Genomic DNA, 24,429 nt, shown 5'->3' with positions numbered 1-24,429 from the left:
CAGACATGTTATATTGCACCTGAGGTATGCGATGTTGTGTAATTCTCAGGGGAATTCAATTAAGTGGTTGATGTGATATAGTGTACAGAGCAGCGCTGGCACAGAAGGCAATATCTTGTTATATAAGGGCTTGCTGAGTCATATGCCAAATTTTTTTATTGCTCTATTGCATCTCAAATAACAAATGAAACAACCTTGATCTTCATTAAAAAAAAAATCTCCTACCGTGTTTGCTATTCTAACCTATAGTATGCGTCTACATCAGGGGTAGGGAACCTTGACAAAACTAAAACTCCCATCATGCCTGGACAGCCAAAGCTAAAGCTTTGGCTGTCCAGGCATGATGGGAGTTGTAGTTTTGCAACAGCTGGAGGGCCAAGATTCCCTAACCCTGTTCTACATGATCATAGACTAAAAGCAAAGTCATGATCATCAATTAGACAAAAAAATCTTGACTTCGGGATCAGACTACAAAAGGACCTGTTTGTAGTCTGTTACCATGGAGACACAGAGATATGCATGGGATGTTACAAAAATTTGCACAAACACCTGCATTGTGCAATTTTGTAGCCTTTTGACACTTAAAACCAGTGGTAGGGAACTTTGGCTCTCCAGTTGTGGCAAAACTACAACTCCCATCATGCCTGGAGAGCCAGAGCCAAAGCTAAAGCTTTGGCTGTCCGGGCATGATGGGAGTTGTAGCTTTGCAGCAGCTGAAGGGCCAAGGTTCCCTACCCCTGCTTTACACTGTGCCTATTATGTGGTTGGAGATCCTCTAAGAGCAGTTACATAGAGGCTGGTGAATGATAGAAGATTTTTTTAGGAGCAGCTAACTTTGGGTTTATTGCTTCTTGTGTTTTCCAATAAAGTTACATTAGACATCCCAGTGCGCGCTCCTTTTGGGATCACATGACCGGCTGTCCAGGATCTGCCCTTTAAGTTACAGTACTTTAGTGTCACCTGCAATAACAGGATGAAACAGACGGACTACTCCCCTAGTATTACGGGTAGCACCATACAGACACAGCAGACTGCACAGAGTACATGGGGCAACCAACTGTCTGTAACAAGAACTGTATTAGTTACAATAGATAAAGTAAAAACTCATAATATTAAAGGGGTTGTCCAGTGAAAATCTTTTTTTTCAAATCCACTTGTTTCAGAAAGTTATATAGAGCTGTAATTTACTTCTAGTCTAAAATCTCACATTTTCCAGTACTTATCAGCTGCTGTATGTCCTGCAGGAAATGTTGTTTTCTTTCCAGTCTGACACTGTGCTCTCTGCTGCCACCTCTGACCATGTCAGGAACTGTCCAGAGATGCAGCAAATCCCCATAGAAAACTTCTCCTGCTCTGGACAGTTCCTGACATGGACAGAGGTGGCAGCAGAGAGCACAGTGTCAGACTGGAAAGAATACAACACTTCCTGCAAGACATACAGCAGCTGATAAATATGGGAAGACTTGAAATTTTTAAATAGAAGTAAATTACAAATATATATAACTTTCTGACCCCAGTTGATTTGAAAGAAAAAGATTTTTGCTGGATAACCCCTTTAATAGCCATATTGCTAAACAATTTCCCGGAGCAGACAGAGATCATGCTGGGCTATTCTGGGACCACCAGAGGAACTGATTCTGTGGTCCTTGTGCAAATTCACTAAGAACTGCAGTGTAATTTTTATGACACAAACCACCAATGAGATCTTGTAGGTCACCAATGATCATCCCATAAGAAGTAGCCTCAGATACAAGTGCGTATGACACAAGGAGTTGTAGAACACCCAGATAGGGAAGCCATCAGGACCTTGCACAGTGCCTAAGTATCTCCACCTTTTGGGGAAGATTCTGGCTAGTTATATTTTAAGGTTCTCTATAGGGTTGGACATTGATTGTAAGGGAAGCTGACTCCAATAGTTCTTCCTTCTAGAGCAGTGCTTCTCAATTCCAGTCCTCAGGCCTCACCAACAGGTCATGTTTTTAGGATATCCCATACAGAGATCACCTGTGATAATACCTGATGCACTGAGTATAATTATATCACCTGTGATAATACCTGATGCACTGAGTATAATTATATCACCTGTGATAATACCTGATGCACTGAGTATAATTATATCACCTGTTAAATACTAAGGAAATCCTCAAAACATGACTTGTTGGTGAGGCTTGAGGACTGGAATGGAGAAGCACTGTTCTAGAGCTAATTCTAGGTTATTCCCCATGGAACATTACTGACCCATAAGTCAGGGATGGAGAATCCTCAGCTCTTAGGCCCCGTTCCCACTGAGCAAAACTAGCGGAATTTCGCGGCGGAATTGTCCGCCGCGGAATGCCATTAGCCTCCCGCTCATAATGGGAGTCTATGGGAGGTGCACGCTCCTGCTCTGTCCACGCTGAAGAATGAACATGTTCATTCTTCAGCGCGGACAGGGCAGGAGCGCGCGCCTCCCATTGACTCCCATTATGAGCGGGAGGCTAACGGCATTGTCTGCCGCGGAATTCCGCTAGTTTTGCTCAGTGGGAACGGGGCCTTAAAGAGGATGTACCACCAGGTATATCCTCTTTAAGCTGAACCCACGGTTTGAACGGTGCAGTCACGGGGAAGCCGGTGCCGCGGTCCGTTCTTGTGCACGGCGCCGTTCTATGCACCGGAACCGGCTGGTGCTCAAGCACTGGAGGTAGGCCGGGCAGCCCCCAGTGGGAGGGAATTCCCTCCCCTGTATGACGCGGCTCCATTCATTCTATCTGAGCCGCGTCATACAGGGGAGGGAATTCCCTCCCACTGGGGACCGCGAAAAACGGACCGTGGCACCGGCTTCCCCGTGACGGCGCCGTTTGATCTGTGGGTTCAGCTTAAAGAGCATGTACCTGGTGGTACATCCTCTTTAAGCTGTTGGCAAAACTACAATTCCCATCATGCCTTGACAGGCAAAGCCCCCAGCATTAGTTGTTCATGCATAATGGGAGTTGTAGTTTTGCAGAAGCTGGAAGGCTGCAGGTTCCCCATCCCCGACCTAAGCCATAAGGTGAAAAAAAAATCACCATCTACAGCGCCACTATTGGAGAAATGTAGTATTACATAGTGACCATTTATATGAATAGGCCTCCATGTAGTCCATCTGTGTTCTGGTTTATAGGGGGGATCCTGAGCAGGGCCTCCACCTCTATGTCATATCTAATATCATCATGGGGGATATTTATCAAACATGGTGTAAAGTGAAACAGGCTCAGTTGCCCCTAGCAACCAATCAGATTCCACCTTTCATTTTCCAAAGAGTCTGTGAGGAATGAAAGGTGGAATCTGATTGGTTGCTAGGGGCAACGGAGCCAGTTTCACTTTACACCATGTTTGATAAATCTCCCCATACGTCTTCATAATACATCTCTTTTATAGAAGTTTGTACACATAGTGGGTGTGTGGAAGGAAGCTGAACTTTGACTCCTTCAGTTATGTTACATGCCGTATACCTTATCAGGTCTATATACGTTGTGCTCGGTCACACCCTGCCTGTATCTGAACCCCATTACAGTGTTTCTATATATAACCCATACACTGACCGCTCCGTCAGATGCGGCCTTCTCCTTCCTCTTCTCACTTCCAGATAAGAACTCCCCTGGTTTTACTGGTTGCTAATGTCTGGGAAAGTCTCATACTGTGCCGCTCAGCTATTTATATAGTGTCAGGGCCGTATTTACCACAGACACCCGTGGTCCGGTGCCTAGGGCAGCACCTTGCAGGGGGGCAGCACCAGGGAGCAGGGGGGCAGCACCAGGGAGCAGGGGGACAGAAAAAACTCATTTTTTTGTTTTTATTTTTTTAGTTTCCCTCCTCCTGTTTAGACTTGCCAGTAAATCTGGTGTCTTTTCCAGGGGGGGTGGGGGGGGTATGGTGGTATTGGTCAGGTCTGGTATCGCCAATAGGTGCGTGTAGATGGGGCATCTTCAGGTTTAGTGCCTAGGGCAGCAGCAGCTGTTAATACAGCCCTGGGGGGGGGGGGGGGGGGGGGGGGGGGGCTGTCCCGACTGATGGTCTGGCCGCTCAGCCAATCAGTGACTGGAGCGTCCCACATCCCTAAGCTGCCAGTCCATTAGGGTCCTGACGTGGACACCAGCTCCCGTCGCTCACCACAGGCACGGGGAGAGGTAAGTGCCTACTTGCAACCAATTTCCCCTCTCCCCCTGCAGGCTGCAGAATTTTAGCAATTACCAGACTTCTCCTTTAAGCTTTCTCCAGACAGCTCTGGCACCGGCTTATTCCTCTGAGAACAAAGGGGTTCAATGGAAATCCATCAAGGCCTACCTCTCTCTCCAATAACTTCATGTGGAGATTCAGGCCTTATACTGTCAGCTAAATATAGTATAAAGTAAGTTATTGGAGTCTTACAGGAGTTGTCACTTTTAACATCTCTGCTTTAATAAATACCTCCCAACAACAACTAGGTGTTACCACTGTCAATAGGATGTGTCCCTGGACTGGGTAATACTATGAGTATGGGGGACAGCCCAGGACCTACGGTCTACTTTATCCTACTTTAACAGGGAACACTGGTCTAGCATATGAGGAAATGCAAGAAAACTATTTATATATATATGTACAAACTACTACATATACATATATATATATATATATATATGCAGTAGTTTGTACTTCAGAGCGGTGTGGAGTGCTTCAGTCACCATGTCAAGCCACACACCCTACCATCATCTTCTGTGTTGGTCCTATATATTAGTCCTATAGACTTATACACACATTGTTGCCTTACCTTTCAATCTATTCAAACTCTGTTCTGTCAACTTTGTGAATGCAAGTTCAATACTGACACTCTATACCTGTCATGACTCACTCCCACACTTTGTAACATTCACATGACAGCCCACATCTTAAGAGGTAGTTCACCAGAAAAAAAAATTCTTTCAAATCAACTGGTGCCAGAGATTTGTAATTTACTTCTATTTAAAAAAAATCTACAGTCTTCCAGCACTTATCAGCTGCTGTATGTCCTGCAGAAAGTGGTGTATTCTTTCCAGTCTGGAGAGCAGGAGAGGTTTTCTATGGGGACTTGCTACTTCTCTGGACAGTTCTTGTCATGGACATAGGTGGCAGTAGAGAGCACCGTGTCAGACTGGAGAGACATACAGCAGCTGATAAGTAGTGGAATACTACAGATTCTTTAATGGAAGTAAATGAAAAATCTTTGTCACTTTCTGACACCAGAAAATGTTTTTTTTTTTTTTTTTTTTTGGAAACTACCCCCTTAATATCCAGCAATACAAATGTCTCAGCTTCAATTTCACATTTGTTTCAAAGCAGCTTGAAGAAGCTCGAAACGCAGCTTGAAAAATGTGTTTTACAGGCGAGTTCACACGCAGCAATGAGATTCCCGTCACAGAAAACCCGTTTCATTCATCGTAATGGGGATATTACAGTTGTAGAAATTTCTGCGTCTAATCTGCTGCCTGTGAATTCATCACGTCTTGGGCACGTCTATAAAAGACCCAGAGAACAAAGAACTGGAAATGCTCTTTATATCATATAAAAAACATTTGACTCCCAAATTGTGCAGCAGCTGCCAGGCGTGAAATTGTTCAGCAACTGCCCCCCTGCAATATAGCCAGCGTGACTGTTATTACCAGAGCCAGGGAGGCCGCGGCCACCGCATAGCAGAGCTGGAGATGTGTCCAGGCTCCCTCACAGGGCGGATGATGTTAAACATGTTCTGGAGAAAGAATGCTCACAAAATAAACAGCGTTCTGCAGATTATACGCCCCGCGCCCGTACAGACAGGAACGTACAATTACCCAAATGAATCATCACATTATCACAACCAATGCAGCCTATGTAGAACCCGGCTACATGTATGATGCCCCCTGGTCTGCTTATACCACAGGGCTCCGCAAAACCAGATTCCTAACATTAACCCCGCAGGAATTTGGCCCGAATTCAGAGTTTCTACCCCGTATATACAGATAAATGCCGTCTCTAAGGGTAAAAGTGGTCACAGCGCTGTGTGCTTCTACTGAGGGCCTCTGGTATTACAGGAGAATGTCTTCCAGACACTAAAGGGTGTATCACAGGAGGTAAAGGGAGGCATTGCTGCTAGTAAAGAAAGGTGGGCCTAGTATGACTGGAGAATTTGGGGGGCCCCACTGTCTACCATGGGAAATTCAGGAGGGCCACTAATGGTAAAGCAGGAGGGCAATACTGTCAATACTGAGGAAGCCGGACCTCATTCAAAGGTTCAGTAGTTTTTAAGGACCGTATATTATGTCTGGATCCCCAATTCTGGACACATTTTTTGAACAGGAGGACCTTACTTTTCTACCAGGGAAGGGGGGGGGGGCTACTGTCAAAAGCAGGGAAGTGAGAGACTCAGACTCGGACTACTGTAGGGATGGCTTATGTCGACTACTTGGAAGGAAGTCCTACTATCACAAGTGGAATAGTGGAAAGGGGCTAATGTCACTACTAGGGAACTTGGTGCGTGGTTCGGATGCACTGACTGCCACTAGTAGGGGCGTGGAGACGAGTACTTTTACTAGCAGGAGGGGGATCTACATTCACTAGCCGGGGAAGTGACTAGCTGAGGAAATGGAGGAGCTTACCATTACCTGAGGCAGAGTTGGAGGCCTACTGTCACTAACAGAGAAGTGAGGGCCCCACTGTTACTAGTGGGAAACGGGGATCCTACTGTCAATAGTGAGAAGGTGGAGGGATCCTACTGCCATTAACAGGGAGAATAATGTCACTAGAGGTAATGTGCAAGGGCTACTGTCAATAGTGGGAAAGTGGAGGGATCCTGCTGTCACTAAAAAGGGTAATGGAGGTTGTCAGCAACATGGAGGCAAGGAACTCCTAGTGCTACTAGTGAAAAAGGGATGGTACAGTTTTTGGTGGTGGTCGTTAGCGGGTGGATGTATGTGGGTGCTGCTGTCATTGGGGGGTGGATGTATGTGGGTGCTGCTGTCATTAGGGGGTGGATGTATGTGGGTGCTGCTGTCATTGGGGGGGTTGTATGGGGGTGCTGCTGTCATTTGGGGGGGGGGATGTATGGGGGTAATGCTGTCATTGGGGGGGTGTATGGGGGTGCCGCTGTCATAAGGGGGAGATGTATGAGGGTGCCACTCAATCAACTACTCTTTAGCTAGATTGCATAGACCTGACCTACAGTGTGTTACTGTCGTTCCCACCTTTTAGAGTCCTTTTTGGCGTGACTGGGCCTAGCTTGTATTTTTAAGGGCAGGCACAAACGTTTTTGTTTTTAGTGGAGTTCTCCAGAAGGCAGTCGAAGGGTTACATTTACTAATTTTATGTTTTTATCTATACGCATTTATACACTGTGTATCTGTGTCCTCCCTGAGTATATGTGGCGGTATCCCTTTAAGGTATAATTACTGGCTGGAACAGTCTCATGTAAATTACAGGCCGCGTGTAACAATAGACCTCCCGGCTGCCGCTCGCACTGCCGACCACTAACTGCTTATCCACAGTCTCCACGCTCCTGACCCCCCAGATTTCTTCCAGCATTCCCATATTCCTTGGTTTTCATCAAAAGCAACTAGAATATAAAATAATTCTAGCATGTAGGCCCATTGCCAGAAGAGACACATAGGCTCTGTGTATCATTCATTCTTATGATCAAATGTTTTGTTTTTCTTCATTTTGTGTAGTCACTGTATTATGGTTATATAGCAGAGTTAACATTGTTGTATCAAACTGTTCATTATGATGCCAAAGTATACTAGATTGAAGTTGCAACTACTGTTTTCATAACTTTAAATATGAGAAGATACTATGAGGTCATAAATGGTGACCTCCACCAGGGTCTGAATGGAGGCCTCTGACTCCAGTGGTGGACTTTGGGTTCACTACAGAGAATTCTAGCAGGGCCTACCTTTCACCTACATAGCACTGCTCCATATACAACTACATAGTAAACTCTGCTATAATCTTTGCACATACTGTACAGACCACATGACATCTAGTAAAATGAGCCAAAAATAAAGCATGTAATTATATCAACTTCACAGACTGATACATCTGGTATCTTTTGTAAAGCCACAGCCAGGGCTCATGGGTCCTTTAGTTGGCCAGCCCAACCTAAGTGGATCTTCTTCCTCTTTAACAAACCAATTTATTCTGAAGTAGAGATAAGTGGATCTCCTGAAATCAGTTTCAGGTCTAATTCTGTGAATTCCAGATTAGTTTTGGATCCCAATTTAGAACAGCACCTCTCGCCAAAGCAAAGTATGAACAGGAGCAGGGACTCCTATCAAAAGAAGGTGTCCCTGCTCCTCTACAGTAAGCTGAGCGGCGGCTGTTCTGGGTGCAGAGCGCCCAGAGAAGGTGGTTAGTGGAATAACAGCCATTTACCTCTGGGCCGCTCAGTATACAGGAGCATGGAAGAAACAAATCTGAAATTAAATCACAAAAAGATCGAATTCTAACAAAATAAATTTTTTGGTAAAATTCAGACCAAATCTAATTTGCTCCAAATCAAAAACACTCATCACTCCTTGACCTAACCTTGGAGATTCAGAGATCCTAGAATAAAGGCACTCCCAATTATATATATATATATATATATATATATATATATATATATATTTATTTATTTTTTTTATTTATTTATTTTTAGCTTGGTGCTGCCACGAGAATAAATGGTATTGTAGTTTGCATCTCTCAGTGACAGTCCAGTCACTTGACGTGTTTAGCTTTGCTGTCACAAATTTCAATCATAATAGTGTGACGGACATAAAAGAGACCGTAAGTAAAGAACATGAGGATCATTATTGGATTTACTCTAATACCATTGCCCAAGGGTGGAGGAGACAATAGACCAGAAGGACCAGTTTATCTATAGACTAATGGCAGCTGCAATGTTCTATGTACGTATGTACGAGCATCATCTCCTTGCGATCACGGTGTATCGTGTATACAGATAAATACATAATCAGTGAGTCTGAAACATTTGGTGACTTTCTCTATGCATTGCTGAGTGCTGATCTCTGCAATGTTCAGAAGGCTCAGACTTAGTGGCTCAGCACGCTCACTACTGCTTTATACAGTCATGGGACAATTGACCTCCATTCTCATGACCAGTGGGTTTCACTGTGGTTGGACCCCACTGATCAGCTAGTTACCCCTTATCCTACCCCAGGATAACTTTTCGTTTTCAGATCACTCCTTTAGCAGGCATGTGGCAGACTTAAAGCTAATGTACCATCAGTACATTCGCTTTAGGTTTGGACATCGATAGAATGACACTCGTCCGATTCCCTTGTAGAGAACCACTCTATTACCGAGCACCGTCCGGGGGTGAAGCACTGGAGGCGGGACAGCCCGCCCCCAGTTGAAGGAAACCCCTGACCCTCTATAATGCAGCTTCATTGATTCTAATGGAGCTGCATCATAGAGGGGCGGGGGTTTCCTCCTGGCAGGGGCGGGCCAGCCCGCCTCTGGTGATTCACCCCCGGCCGCTGCAATAGAACGGCACCATACGCGGGAACCGGGCCACAGTTCAAAAAAAATTACTGCAGCATCGACTTTCCCCGAGCTGGCACCGTTCTATCCATTTGCAAAACTTAAAGCAAATGTACAGAGGGTACATTCGCTTTAAAGGCCTATCACATAGAAATCCAACCAATAATCCAGACTGAGAAGTAGGTGGCATTGCTTGACTTCTGCCAACCTGCTCCAGCCATGCCAGCTCAGAGCTGAACAGACTGGAAGCTGGGAATACAATGTCTAACTTGTCCTAGTAACCAGATTAAGATCTTAAAAACAGCGCATAACCAGAAGAAGCCAAATCCATCAGATCATCATCATATGATTTCCGGCAGATTACCCTACTCACCTTCTTTGACTTGTTCCTCCATGTGAATCCTCTGTACCATCCTGTGATTAAACCCAAATACAGACTGTTACTTAAAAGTAGTCAACACTTTACTTGTCATTCACTAATATTACAGAAAATAGCAAAAAAAGGGAAAGGGAATATACATTATAATACTAAATTATACATAGTGTTTCAGTTTTTGCAGAAGTGTGGCTACTGTCTCTCTATTCCTCAGAAGGACTAAGTATGTCCATGCATTACACATACACACAAAGGTCATTGGTTTTATACAGCGTCATGCAATGTCTAATTTCCCCTCTGGGGGTGCTGGAGGGCCTGGTGTCTAGTCTGCAATCACTGTGGCACAGGAGTTGTATGCACAACCATTTTTATATTGGATAAACTGGAACAATAAAAATTGTTGCACATGTAATAGAATCGGTCGCTGTAAACTTAAACAACTTATCTCCATTTGATAGCTTACATTTTTCTGATTTCACTTGTAAAACTACTACTAACTCAAACTCACTAAAGTCTTGTCCCTCTTCCCTGCATTCTACTGTTCATTGCCTGTTGCTAGGGAAAAGCTGTCTCTAGTAAAAACTAGTAACACAGGATGAGTGGGCGGGGCTTGGCATGTGCTCTTTGCTGAAAAGAGGATCTGCAGTGTCCATGCCAGGTAAGTCAAAGCTTCCTTCTCATCTGAGAAGCAGTGCATAGTGTAACCATTTCATTTGCTTTTGCTGATTATTTCCTCACTGCTTAGAACACCTTGCAAAGCCAGTGCATCAGTAACCACTTCTAAACCCACATGTGATCTATAGTAGGATACTGTGTAAATCATTCCCCAGCATAGTCCCAAACTTTTCAGTGTTTGCTATCCAGTTGTTTCTTTCCTAGCAACTTGCAAAAAACAAACAAAACAAAACAGTGCACCACTAACCCTTTCTCCCTCCATATGCCATCAATAGTTGTATATTGTATAAATCATGAACTCGACCTGTTCAAAGCGCTTTCATCAGCATTATGTAATTGATAGCAGAGAGGAGCATGTGCTGGGTTGTGATTAGTAGAGAAGTAAACAAGGAAGTAACTGTGTGTACTACTACAATAGAAATCCGCTCAGCTCTAACCCCGCCACCTGACATGGAGAGAATGAGAAATATCGTGAGCTCAACAACAGCAGAGCGACCAGAACACATCACCTTGTCACCACTCTTAAGGGTTAATCTAATTTTTGAAACCCTAGGTACACTTTAAGGCAATGTTCACACAGCGTAAATTAACGGCCGTTGTTTTCACACGCCCGGACACGTACGCCTGAAACTAGGGCCGTAGAATTACGAGCATACGGGCTAGTCGTGAAACTACGGCCGTTGTTTAAATTTGCTTCCTAGCATGTTTCTAAGCGGGCTGACACAGGTCATTCACTTTAAATACTGCGCCCAGACAGAGAAACCACTCAGAACATTTTTTTACATTAAAATCAAGTTTAATTCGGAAGATATAAGTTTTACGTTCGCGGCCGCATTGAAATCCACGGCCGTTGTTGGAGCATTACCGGACGGAAATAATTGACATGTTCATTTTTCACGGGGCCGTATAAACAACGGCCGTTGTCTGATACGTAGTGTGCATTGCTCGACCGTAGTTCGTATATATTGCAGCCAAGATTATAAACCTCAAAACAACGGCCGTAGTTTTGCGGCAAGGACGACGGACGTTGTTTTACGTAGTGTGAACATAGCCTAAAGGTCCAATGTTGTTAAACGCTTTAAGGTCAGGCCAGTAATCCAGAATGCCTCACGTCCCATTGAGGTCAGATCACAGTCATTTTACTATACTGTAAAGGGTTTAAGTGGCTCCTCTTTATGCCTTGAAATAACCATCTAAACAAGCCACAGTCTCACACAATATACACACTACAATGCTCTTCACACATGGCAGCCAGTACACAAGGGGTTAGCTCTTACCAGTCCAGTGCCACTGTATACAATGACCTTATTCTCTTCAGTGAAGAGGGTGGGTGTAGATGAGAGATTTCTCCATTGACACTGAAGGTCAAAAGACTCAATGCAGTCAGAATCCTAGAGAACAGACTCCACCATCTGATATGGTACATTGGGGGGTTCATGCTGGATTACACTGTATCATGCACCTCTATACTTTGCCTCATGAAAAGTTATACAATATCGTATCAATTCTTCATGGATTTCAAGATCTCTGCTTGCTGTCTCTGACCAGGAAGCTTTATTACAGATCTGCCCTGGTTGCACAATGAATGCATAGAGCATACAGCTTGTTATGAATGAAGGTTCTTCATAACTGACAGCAAGCAGTGATCTTCAAAGGAATAAGAACTTAAAGAGTCACGGTCGTTTTTGTAGAAATCAATAGTCCAGGCGATTTTAAGGTTTTAAGAAAATTTGTAATTGGGTTTATGAGGCAAATATGCCATTATCTGCATTCAAAAATACTTTCCTCAGGTCTCCACCCCACCCCCCTCTCTCATCCACTGCTCATTATCAGGAAATCTCTAATCTTTTACATCAGTCGCGCCCTGTGTAACCTATGGAGAGGGGAGGCGGGAGGAGGGAAGGAGGGAGATTAGTCGCCAGCAGAGAACAAAGGATTACACAGCGGAACCTGTGTAAAAGCCGACATTCAGTGTTCAGAGAGGTCAGAGGAGATAGCCCGGTGATGTAGCTGTAAATCAACTCTTTGTTGTCCTGTGTTGGTGCCTCATCTCCCTCCACTCCTCCCCACTCCAAAAGAAAACCATGAAGACAGGGGGAGAGCTTCAAACTGCTTTTTCATGATAAAAATGCATTTTTCGGCTAATAAACTCAATTACAAAGTTCCTTAAAATTGCCTGTACTACTGATTTCGGGGGGAAAAAAATTAAACGACAGTGACACTTTAAAAGTAAAGTATATTGGGGAATTGTTGACTTTATTACACACAGAAAGCCCCTTTGGGAATGGTCTCATTTTAACCCCTTAAATGGTGGGAATCTGTTTGATGGGTCATCGGACTATAGAAATGCCCGAAACAGGGAACAAATTCGGCAGTCACCAATGATTTCCCCTTAGTGCAGGGGTAAGGAACCTTGGCTCTTCAGCTGTGTTACAAAACTAAAACTCCCATCATGCCTGGACAGCCAAAGCTAAAGCTTTGGCTGTCCAGGCATGCTGGGAGTTGTAGTTTTGCAACAGCTGAAGAGCCAAGGTTCCTTACCCCTGCCTTATTAAACTCCCAAGAGTGTGAGGTAGAATGAGGTATACCTCACATATCTTAATTTTGGGGATTTTAGCAGAGCAAGACTAAAGCTTTTGCACCACAATCATAAAGGTGGGTGTGCCGATGCCAACTCTGAGGCGCCTGCTGGCAGACTAAGTGCATCAAGCCAACACAGATACCTGCAGAGACAGGCCTGCGCTAATATCATGGTTGTACTTTCCAAATAAGTTATTGTCTGTAACTTAGACCCTTACATACACCTTTACCCACTGGCTGTCACATTAAAAGTGCCATCCAACCTGCAGTTACCATGTTATAGAGCAGGAGGAGCTGAGAAGATCATTTTTTATGGGGAAAAAATTTGGATAATTTAATCATCTCTGGTCTAAACAGTCATGTGGGTGGTGCTAATCAGTAATTGACAGCCAGTTGTGTATGTGTACATATAAGGAACTGTGAGTCACTGAGTAGGCCCGCCTACTTGACTGATTAACCAAAAATGAACATAGATCTACATAAAAGCAGATTAACAGGGAGTTGTTGTTTTGAACAAGCTGAACTGTCACAGGTTGGGAACATTGGTCTATGAAATGAATGGACAAAGTGGATTTTACCTCTTTGATCCACCATGTTTTGGTCTCGTTTTGACCATTATGGGGGAGATTTATCAAACATGGTGTAAAGTGACACCGGCTCAGTTGCCACTAGCAACCAATCAGATTCCACTTTCCATTCCTCACAGACTCTTTGGAAAGTGAAAGGTGGAATCTGATTGGTTGCTAGGGGCAACTAAGACAATTCTACTTAACATCAGTTTGATACATCTCCCCCTATGTGTCTGTGCCGCCATTATCAGTAGCATTTTCTAGCATTAACAAGCTTCCTCTCTAAAAACATACTCTTCAAAGCCCCTGTTGACCATGCTTGATTTCACCCAGGAGACACAAAGTCTATAATAAGATCCTAACTAGGACCTAAAAATAATATGGCGTTACAAGCGGGAAACCCCTCTAACACGTAGGCTCCTGTTTTCCTTTTTTTATCGCCGTCTCTGTCAGCAGACGTCTCCATAATCCCAAAAGTAAATTCCCCATTGCTTAGGTTGGTATTTGTTTTGGATCAATGCTTGTTTCCTCCTTGGCACTAATGGACACCAGGTGGTTGTACTGATCTATTTCCACCAGTACTGAAGAATCCAATACAACTAGTGAATGAAATCCATACAAACTGTGCCCTGCACCTGGTGCTGTCTGTATGTGTCACCCATGTAGTCATACATGTCTCCTGTAGTGCTGGAAGATGAAGAAGCGGCCTTCCAGGTTATTAAAGAGTTAAAGGGGTAGGCCACTTTAAAGTAAAATTATTTAGAGTACAGTATTAGTAAGTGTACTCACTGTATATGCTGACAGCAGCTCCCTGTGTACCTCATAGAGCTAATATCAGACTCCCCTACTCCAGGCTGTGCTGCCCTGCTCTGTGGTCAGTCTGTCCATAAGATGGCCGACATGGAGGAGCATGTGACCATGCCCCCCCATGGTCACATGCTCCTCTATGTTGGCCATCCTATTGACAGGCTTACCACAGAGCAGGACAGCACAGCCTGGAGGAGGGGAGTCTTATTTTAGCTCTATGAGGTACACAGGAAGCTGCTGTCAGTATATACAGTGAGTACACTTACTAATACTGTACACTGAAATATTTTACTGTAAAGTGGCCTACCCCTTTAAATAGGGACACATTTTACTGCTATATACTGTACGTTTTATGTGAAGTGTTTATTCATATATATTTCTTGCTACTGAAGCGTTGCCTAATGCCCACCTACAGAATGTCTGCCTCGAGTGATCTGAACCTTTCTTCTTGGAGATGATGGGAGTTGTCATTTTGAAACAACTGAAGAGCCTATAGATCTAGGAGCATTATGGTTATGGGGAAATTAATGGACAAAATCTTTATGCTAATTAGGCATTTTGGTGCACTGGGGACGGGACTACCACCTCCAGTGCACTGATCCAGCCCACCCACGCCTAATTAGCATAAAGATTAAATTCCTTATAGTACAGAGTCAGACATAGTACATATGATATACGTAAGAAACATTTTTTTTTTCCAGCTGATTCCCTTTAAGCTATTTGATAATATATTCAGTAGGTGAGAACACACTTGATAGATTGTAGAGGCAGCGAGGATGACCTAGAAGAGCGGTATACACACTCACCTTCATTTGACTCAAAGATCTGCACAGTGTCGCCAACCTGAAGGCTCAGCTCTTCTTCATGTGTTGCCTGGAAGTTGTAGACGGCTGGAAAAGAATAGAAACATCACATTTACTATAATGGAACAAAGCCCCATACATACCAAAGGAAGGCATCAAAGCCGAGCTATCTGGAAATCATTTCCTATTCATTCCAACATGTGTCCACAAGCCTTACGACAACACAGATCAAAACCCAAAGATATAGTCGTGGCTAGGATATGTTCTTACAGTCTTACAGCTAATAGCATATAGATTGATGACAGTCAAGACGGGATGTGACTGCCATAGGCCTTAGCCAGCAAGGGGTCTCCTATTGTCCTACAACTCTCATCATGCCTTAAAAATGGTTAAACATGGCCACTTTCTTCCAGAGACAGCACCACTCTTGTCTTCAGTTCGGGTGCAGGTTTTGCTACTCACTTCCATTGCAAACTGGACCTGAACTGGAGACAAGAATGGTGCTGGCCATATTTTTCTAATGCTGGATAACCCCTTTAAGTACGCATTTATATCTCCACGGTAGACTAGGTGTGGGAATAGGGTCTTATTTGTGAAAACAAACTTCCAAAGCTTCCAAAAATCCTTCAGTTTTGTGTGTGCAGTTTCAGGTGTAGAGTTATGTGTCACCATGGTTACAGACTACAAGCATACATAGTGTAGTCTGGCTAGAGGCATAACTTGAAGCTCTTGGGCCCCACTGCAAAAACTAACAGGGTACCAAGGTGTGTTCTTATGTGGTCAAGAAACCTTCATGCAACTACCACCTCAACACCCCCTATAGGTACACCCCAAGCCTGGTTTAGTTATGTGTTTCTCTCCCCCATCTAACTTTCTTCTACTGTCTGTAAGTTAGTAATAGAGAAAACTATAACAAGGGGCCTAATAGACAAACCAGTAAAGTTATGGTCATGTCTCTGATTGCCGGGCTGTTTTGTTCTCTACAGACAGAGGGATATTGGGTTGCATAGCAATTGATGGCTTCCTATACGTGTGACCTCAATCTGAGAGCATGTAGATATAATTCACACCCGTGGTCGCAGGAAGCCTCTGCTGTCTGATGTCCCATGTCTACATGACTTGTTTTAAATGACTTCTAAAGGGGTCTTCCCATGTCATAAAATGAAGGACTAGGATATGAAATCACTTTATGATGAGTAGGAGTCGGATTTCTGGCGAGGAGTGAGAATGAAGGAACTGTAGTGTGAATGTCGCTGTACCTTGGACTATATCTACAGGTCTAATAGGTCGTCAATGTAATAGTTCCAAAAAAAAAAAGTTAAAAAAAAGTTTCAAAAATTTTTGATCAATCGGAGTGTTTAGACGCTTTCTGATTGCTAGATCGAGAGGGGAGAGAAGCACATGACTAAATTTGCACTAGGAAACCATCTTCTTTACATATACAGAGCCAGAAGGGAAAAGGCTTAAGGCCCTATTCCACGGAACGATTATCGTCCGTATTCGACCGATATCTGCCGCTACGGACGATAATCGTCCCGTGGAATAGAGTGCAACGATCAGCCGACTTCGTTCATATCGGCTGATCGTTGCAGTCGCTTGTTTTTCAACATGTTGAAAAACAAGCGACTGATATAGCAGCGATCTGCTGCCGTCACTCCATTGAATAGGAGCGTCGGCAGCAGACGCTGCTGTATCCTATGGGCTGCCCGGACGATCAGCGATCACCCGGGCAGCCCCCCCGCAGGTCCCCGCCGCCCCTCCCGCACTCACCCGCTTGCTGCCGCCGCGCCGAATAGCGGCGGCAGCGAGCGGGGAACGAGGAGCAAACGAGCGCTGAGAGCGCTCGTTTGCTCCTCTAACGACCCATGGAATAGGGGCTTTAGAGAGGGAAGAAGTGCACATCTACCAACTCTGTTCAGACCCCATCCTAACAAAACTTTTGATATTCCTCAATGATACTTTATAGAGAGATGTGTCTAATGTGCGAGAAATACCTTAAAGTTGCAGCTTTACCGTGTTCACTCCGCGAAATCAAGGAGAGTACTCACACAGATGCAGACTTTGCGTTCATTTATTTTTCTTGAATCGGTATCTCGTACAGGACAAATTCAAATGCTCACAGGCTGGCGTGTTCCACTCTCAGTCCAAACCATCCAACCTCGCGGCGGACGTTTCGGAGGACAGGCTCCTCATTCCTCATGCGCCATATTCCTCAATGACACATCAGAAGTTATTTTAAATTACATTCCCCATTTAATGGGGTACTCAAGTGAAAATGTTTTTCTTTTCAAATCAACTGGTGTCAGAAAGTTATAAAGATTTGTAATTTACTTCTATTAAAAAAATCTCAAGTCTTCCAGTACTTATCCACTGTTGTATGACCTGTTGTGTTTTCTTTCCAGTCTGACACAGTGCTCTCTGCTGCCACCTCTGTCCATGTCAGGAACTGCTGTCCAGAGCAGGAAAGGTTTTCTATGGGGATTTGCTCCTGCTCTGGACAATTCCTGTCGTGGACAGAGGTGGCAGCAGAGAGCACTGTGTCAGACTTGAAAAAAATACATCACTTCCTGCAGGACATACAGCAGCTGATAAGTACTGGAAGACTGGAGATTTTTAAATAGTTTACTTTCTAACACCAGTTGATTATAAAGGAAAAACATTTTTGCTGGAGTACCCCTTTAAGTAGCAATTCTACTGTTTAAGATCTCTGCTTGCTGTCAGCGAAAGAGAATTTATGGATAAATATTCATCCTGGTCCTGTAATAACCTCCTAGATGTACCGATCATTACACTACAGTGTAATACGGTCTAAGTTAGAGTGAACCTCACTTGACAGGAGACAGATTTTATTATAGGTTTTATTATACCCTGGGGGGGGGGGGGGGGAATCAGCTTTATTCACTGAAAGTGGAAGCTCCCTTTGATTTGGCAGCAGGTAGCAGACAGCTAGTGCTGGTATTATGAACATTATTGTGTTCTCATCCACTATCACAACAGTCCCGCTCACCGCCAGGCACTCAGCCCCCTTGTTTCCACCGCTCTATCTATATTGTTATTACACCAGCCAAAAACTTCCTGTGTTGGCAGTCATTAAGCAAGGATATTGCAGTTATTACTAAATCAATGGAGGCCGACGTGAAAAACAACCAAGCAGTGAATAGAAGTGACTCAAGTTTCCTGATTACTGTGGGCGAGAGAGAAGAAAGCCCTCTGAACTTTACACCGTTCTACAGAGAAAGCCGAGACAGCCTCAGGGCTGACAATCAATAGGCTCCGATATGTCCTGTAGAACTTGTCTAATATTTCAGGTTCTCTTTAAAAAAAAAAAAAAAAAGTCTTACAGTCATCCTTAAAGGGATTGTACAGGATTAGAAAAACATAGCTGTAGAGATGAGCAAACCGGGTTCGGGTTCGGGTTCGCGTTCGAGTCGAACCAAACCCGAACATTTGATTAGCGGTGGCTGCTGAACTTGGATAAAGCTCTAAGGTTGATTAAAAAACAAGGACACAGCCAATGACTATATCCATGTTTTCCACATAGCCTTAGGGCTTTATCCAACTTCAGCAGCCACCGCTAATCAAATGCCAAAAGTTTGGGTTCGGATCGACTCGAGCATGCTTGAGGTTCCCTCATCTCTACATAGCTGCTTTCTTACAAAAACAGCGCCACACCTGTTTTCAGGTGGCGTGTGGTATTACAACTTGGAGATGCAATAACTACACACACACACACACACAGGACAAAAGTGGAGCTGTTTGTGAATGAAGGCAGCCATGTTTTGTTTTGTTTTTTTAGATGACAAGCTCTTACATCTGCAGAAGCTCTCATCCAGCTTTTCAAACATCCTGAAAGTGACTTTATGGATATTCATCCTTGGTCCTATAATAACCCCACAGATGTACAGTTTGTTACACTACAGTCTAATACGCTATACGTTAGTTAGAGTGAACCTCACATGACTGGAGACAGGGATAAAGCTTTGTATAACTGCTGAACTAGTCAGGACCTGGCGGCCATATTGGTTGTCACCCAGCTTTCCCTATAGTTGGTGAAAGAGAGGTCACAATGTGATAAAGCCTTGGTCCTGACAATGATCTCATTTTCCTACAACATGTGCCATCTCCTGACTGCTCCTTGGACAGACGACTGCTCAGCCCTCACATTTTCTTCCCATTTAAGGCCTAGTTCACATCTGTGTCTTAGGTGCCAACAGGAGAGGCCATTGCAGATTCAATCACAAAATTGCATTGCATGTCTCCCTATTGTGTTGTAAATATGCCGGACAGCATGAGAGAAAGGTGACGGACCCTATGATAGTCAATGGGATATACAGTATACTGTCAGGGTCTGGCATGCAGCGGATTAGACATCACTTTTCTTTCTACTCTGTTCCTGTAATGAAAAAATATAGTGATGTGAATTCCTCTCTTACAGTAGATCACAGCTGGCCGTAGGCTTCCAGGTTCAGGAACAGAACTCAAAAATTACGGTGAAGACCGACACACATTTAAAACAGTGGTAGATAAGGAGCAGAAGAGTAGAGCTCTGTTGGAAAACTACAATTCCCAGCATGTCATGACAGCCTGGGGGGTTGTAGTTTTGCACGGGCTGGAGAACTGCTGTTTGGATGTCACAGGGATAGGCGTTTCTGTAGACAGGAAACCACTTGCTGGTTGAAATCCATAGTCTATGGCAGAGGTAGGGAACCTTGGCTCTCCAGCTGTTGCAAAACTACAACTTCCATCATGCCTGAACAGACAAAGCTTTAGCTTTGGCTGTCCAGGCATGATGGGAGTTGTAGTTTTGCAACAGCTGGAGAGCCAAGGTTCCCTACCCCTGCTGTATAGCAGTAATAAGAGCATGCTGGGAGTTGTTACCACAGAGCATGGTAGGAGTTGTAATAGTTGCAACAGCTGCACAGCCATTGGTTGGAGATCACTGGACCCTGTGGCCCCCTAGCTTTTCTAAAACTACAATTCCCATCATGCCTGGACAGCCAGAACTTTTACTGACACCTAGGACACTTTGATAGCTATCAGATATCAAAGATTCAGTGCTACCAATGTCCGTGTAATAATACTCCATCTTCACCAGCACTTTACCCCAATGGTTTCTAACCTGCGACTTTCCAGCTGTTGCCAACATCCCAACATCTTCTTATAGTATAGCCATTGGATATATTGGAGACCAGTCTCAGACAATGATGATACATCTGCTTAAAGGGCTACTCCAGCAAGACATGTATTATATACATAAGTGTTACATCGATGGGTGGCTGACAGCTGGGATCTCCGTCAATCCCTAAAATTATTGACCCTGATGGTCTCTCGCACAGCAAAAGAAGGCAAGTATGGCAGAGGTGTCAAATGGAAAAAACTACAATTCCCATCATGCCTGGACAGCCAAAGCCAAGGCTTTGGCTGTACAGGCATGATGGGAATTGTAGTTCTTGCAACAGCCGGAGGGCCACATTTTGACATCATTGCTCTATAGGGGCACAGGGGTTGAGGGAGATGGCCTAGCGGTGCTCAGACTAAAAATGTTTTTGACCGGCTGAGCGTAATACGGCCACACTGTTCATATCCCAACCAGACCGCACGTTCTCATGACTAGAAACAATCTTGGATCCCTATTGGTGCGTTTACACAGAGAGATGTATCTGACAGATTTTTGAAGCCAAAGCCAGAAATGGATTAGAAAAGAGGAGAAATCTCAGCCTTTCCTTTATGACCTTCTCCCTCTTTATAGTTTATTTCTGGCTTTGGCTTCCAAGATCTGTCAGATAAATCTCTCTGTGTAAACGCACCATTAGATGCCAACAGATCGAGTAAGGGTCCATTTAGGGTAACGATAATCGGCCGGATCGGCCCCATTTGGCCCGATTCGGCTGATTATCGTTCGGTGAAATAGAGAGAACAATCAGCTGATGATTGTGTCATCGACTGATCCTTCATTTAGGGCCAGACCTAAAATCATGGTTCCCCCATCACACATCGCTACGGTTGAATAGCGGTGCGTGGCTGGCGACCGACGATTTGACAAGCAGCAGCAGCAGCATACATTACCTGTCCAGGCTTCTTCTCCGCGCTGTCTTCATCCCCAGGTCCCGCGCTGTCTATCTTCAGAATGGCCGGTCAGCTGACGGAGTGCGGCCGCCGCGGCCTGTGATCGGCTGAGTGTGGCCTGTCAGCTGACCGGCCATTCTGAAGATAGAGCGCGCGGTAACGATGTCCTTGCAGCCCTCGCTCAACGATCATCGGGCCGTGGAATAGGCCCAGTAAACGAGCGGCGATCTAGCAGATCGTCGCTCGTTTACATCGTTGATTGGGCCCTCCTCGGCCGTGGAATAGGACCCTTAAACAGAAAGATTATCTGACAGATTATCTGCCAAAGATTTGAAGACGAAGCCAGAAACAGACTATATACCGAGATCAGGTCATAAAGGAAAGCCTGAGATTTCTCCTCTTTTCAAATCCATTCCTGGCTTTGGCTTCAAATCTTTGGCAGATAATCTGCCAGATAATCTTTCTGTGTAAATGGACCCTCAGAGGACCCTTGGTTGGATCGGGGCTGGAACCAACCTTAGGCCGGATTCACATTCTTACGTCAGTCTGCCGGGTGTAATGACCCAAACTGATAGCATCAGGCAACCTGTGGCTCTATAGGTTTCGCAGGTGGACTACAATTCTCAGCATTCTCAGCCCTGGTAAATTATAACATTAAAATCACAAGTGATGGACACAGCTCAGGAGCCGGGTCACCACCACCTTCTTACATTACAGGGTTGGTCTTACTGATGTCTATAAAAGTTCTTATTGTTGGCAACGAAAAAAACCAAACTGGCGGCTGACTTCTCCCGGATTTTGTCCACCTCTGATCTGCGGGTCACGTTGCACCCTGCAGCTTCCACCTGCTTGTAAGGGATCAGAGGAGCAGGACAGACAAAAGTCAAGGTAAACCACCACCTCAGGCTCTCGGAGTTTAACCCTTACTATATTGTCTGATGGGGTCGGATCAGGTAATAGCTACGCCTGCCGGTATAGTACAGAAGGTTACAGCACTGCCCCTTTACTATACATTAACCCTGCGTATCCCAGCACAATCTGTATGCAAGTTAAAGGAAATGACATTTCTACCCCACCCTCATCTAGTCTATGAGCACACTACAACTTCATGAAGAACAGCAGGTTATGGGACACAGCGTGGAGCAGACAGCTAAGGTGGAGTCTAGGAAGATAACAGCAATGTTTACTCTCCAGTTAATATGTAAGGAAAATAAAAGGCAACTTTCTGATTCATAACATGAGTGGTGTGCATTGTACCCGGCAAAGTAGATGAGAGATGTAGCAGAGCCGAATGCGTCATGTAACTCTGATCAATGGAAAATCACAGATTGCGCTCCAGGAATTCAACTCTGCTACATTTGTACAACAGTAAAATGTTACGTTTAGCAATATTTTGTCATGTTGTATAGTTCTACAAAGATTAACCAGATTCTCAATGATTTACACTGGCTGCATAGGTCAGCGCTGGACTGCAAGGCTTGCAATCTAAACAGGATTTTACAACATTGCACTGATTTACTGACCGCAGAAAAGTACCATAGGCATACTCACCCACTCCAAACTTCTCCCTCTTAGTGGGTATCCAACGGGCCATGTTACATTGGTGTCTTCAAGGGGGGGAAAAGTTGGCACCGGCGAAGTTAACGTGCAGGGCTCCTGCCCTCCCCTTGCTGCTCACTGTACTCCACCATGTTCTGTGACTCACAGGGAGGGTGCAGGGGTAGGAGGTGGTGCAGCAGAGAGGGGTAGGTGTGGTTACTGGTGCAGCAGATGGAGCAGGAGGTGGTGCAGCAGAGGGGGGTAGGTGTGGTTACTGGTGCAGCAGATGGAGCAGGAGGTGGTGCAGCAGAGGGGTAGGTGTGGTTACTGGTGCAGCAGATGGAGCAGGAGGTGGTGCAGCAGAGGGGTAGGAGTGGTGCAGCAGAGGGGTAGGAGTGGTTAGGGGTAGAGCAGGGATGGGGTAGGAGTGGTCGCACTAAGGGGCATGAGTGGATTATTGTGAAAGCAGCTGCAGAAGTGATAAATGTGGATGAGAAGGAGGGAAAGGTTGGATAAGTTAGGGAAAGGAAAGGATGAAATAGGAGATCAGGATTAGGTGCAGCAGCTGGTTCTGCAGGTTACCTGGCTGCCAGGATTAGGTAGAAGTCCTGCTTGTGTTCCAGCAATGAGGCTTTGGGTCTGGTCAGTAGTATGTGATCCCAGACACATTGCTGGAGGCTGCTCCCTCCTGCTGCCTCTGACCCTGAGATCTGCTGGAATGTAGCAGGGAGGAGACAGCAGCTTTGCAGAGCCCTCTCCGTGCAGTTCCCCCTCTGGCCGCCAGGGGGCTCGGAGCTGTCATTCTGAGGCTTGATGAGCTTTGCAGTTATTTCTCACAAATTACTGTTACTTTTCCTCTGAATTGTATCCTCCTCATCTGGTTTGTGTTATGTGGCCCTGGCTGCTGGGGGAAGACTTCTCCTTATAGCTGCCGCCTTCCCATATTTGGACACCAATACAGATTTTATAGCAAGTTCTCATTTTATACTTAAAGTGGAAGTAGATATTTTTAGGACTGTACTATGAGGTTGTCTATTAATTCAGTAGGAAATGTGTCCCTTTGCTTGAGGTTCAAGATTTGCATGTAAGAGTGATGGAGAATGAGCATGCCTCCTCTATGGAGGTTCCGTATGCCTCATGCCTCCACTATGGAGGTTCAGTATGCCTCATGCCTCCACTATGGAGGTTCAGTATGCCTCATGCCTCCACTATGGAGGTTCAGTATGCCTCATGCCTCCACTATGGAGGTTCAGTATGCCTCATGCCTCCTCTATGGAGGTTCAGTATGCCTCATGCCTCCACTATGGAGGTTCAGTATGCCTCATGCCTCCACTATGGAGGTTCAGTATGCCTCATGCCTCTACTATGGAGGTTCAGTATTCCTCATGCCTCCTCTATGGAGGTTCAGTATTCCTCATGCCTCCACTATGGAGGTTCAGTATGCCTCATGCCTCCACTATGGAGGTTCAGTATTCCTCATGCCTCCACTATGGAGGTTCAGTACGCCTCATGCCTCCACTATGGAGGTTTA

General features: G+C 44.9%; 1 protein-coding gene across 1 annotated transcript in view; it reads right to left on the bottom strand.

Annotated features, from left to right (window-relative positions):
* The window catches only part of DOCK5 (dedicator of cytokinesis 5), a 63,661-nt gene extending 40,060 nt beyond the window's left edge, over positions 1-23,601 (bottom strand). Inside the window, exons 1-3 of the mRNA XM_069944328.1 lie at positions 22,911-23,601; positions 15,297-15,380; positions 9,857-9,897 (exon numbers count right to left, since the gene is read on the bottom strand). Coding sequence (XP_069800429.1) covers positions 9,857-9,897; positions 15,297-15,380; positions 22,911-22,953 — 168 coding nt within the window. The 5' untranslated portion in view covers positions 22,954-23,601. The remainder of the gene's footprint in view (positions 1-9,856; positions 9,898-15,296; positions 15,381-22,910) is intronic.
* Positions 23,602-24,429: the final 828 nt, after the last annotated feature.

Source organism: Dendropsophus ebraccatus, chromosome 1, assembly GCF_027789765.1.
Source record: "Dendropsophus ebraccatus isolate aDenEbr1 chromosome 1, aDenEbr1.pat, whole genome shotgun sequence".
In the NCBI taxonomy this organism is placed as follows: Eukaryota; Metazoa; Chordata; class Amphibia; order Anura; family Hylidae; genus Dendropsophus; species Dendropsophus ebraccatus.
The sequence above is the reverse complement of the archived record's forward strand: the minus strand, read 5'-3'. Positions and strand labels throughout refer to the sequence as shown.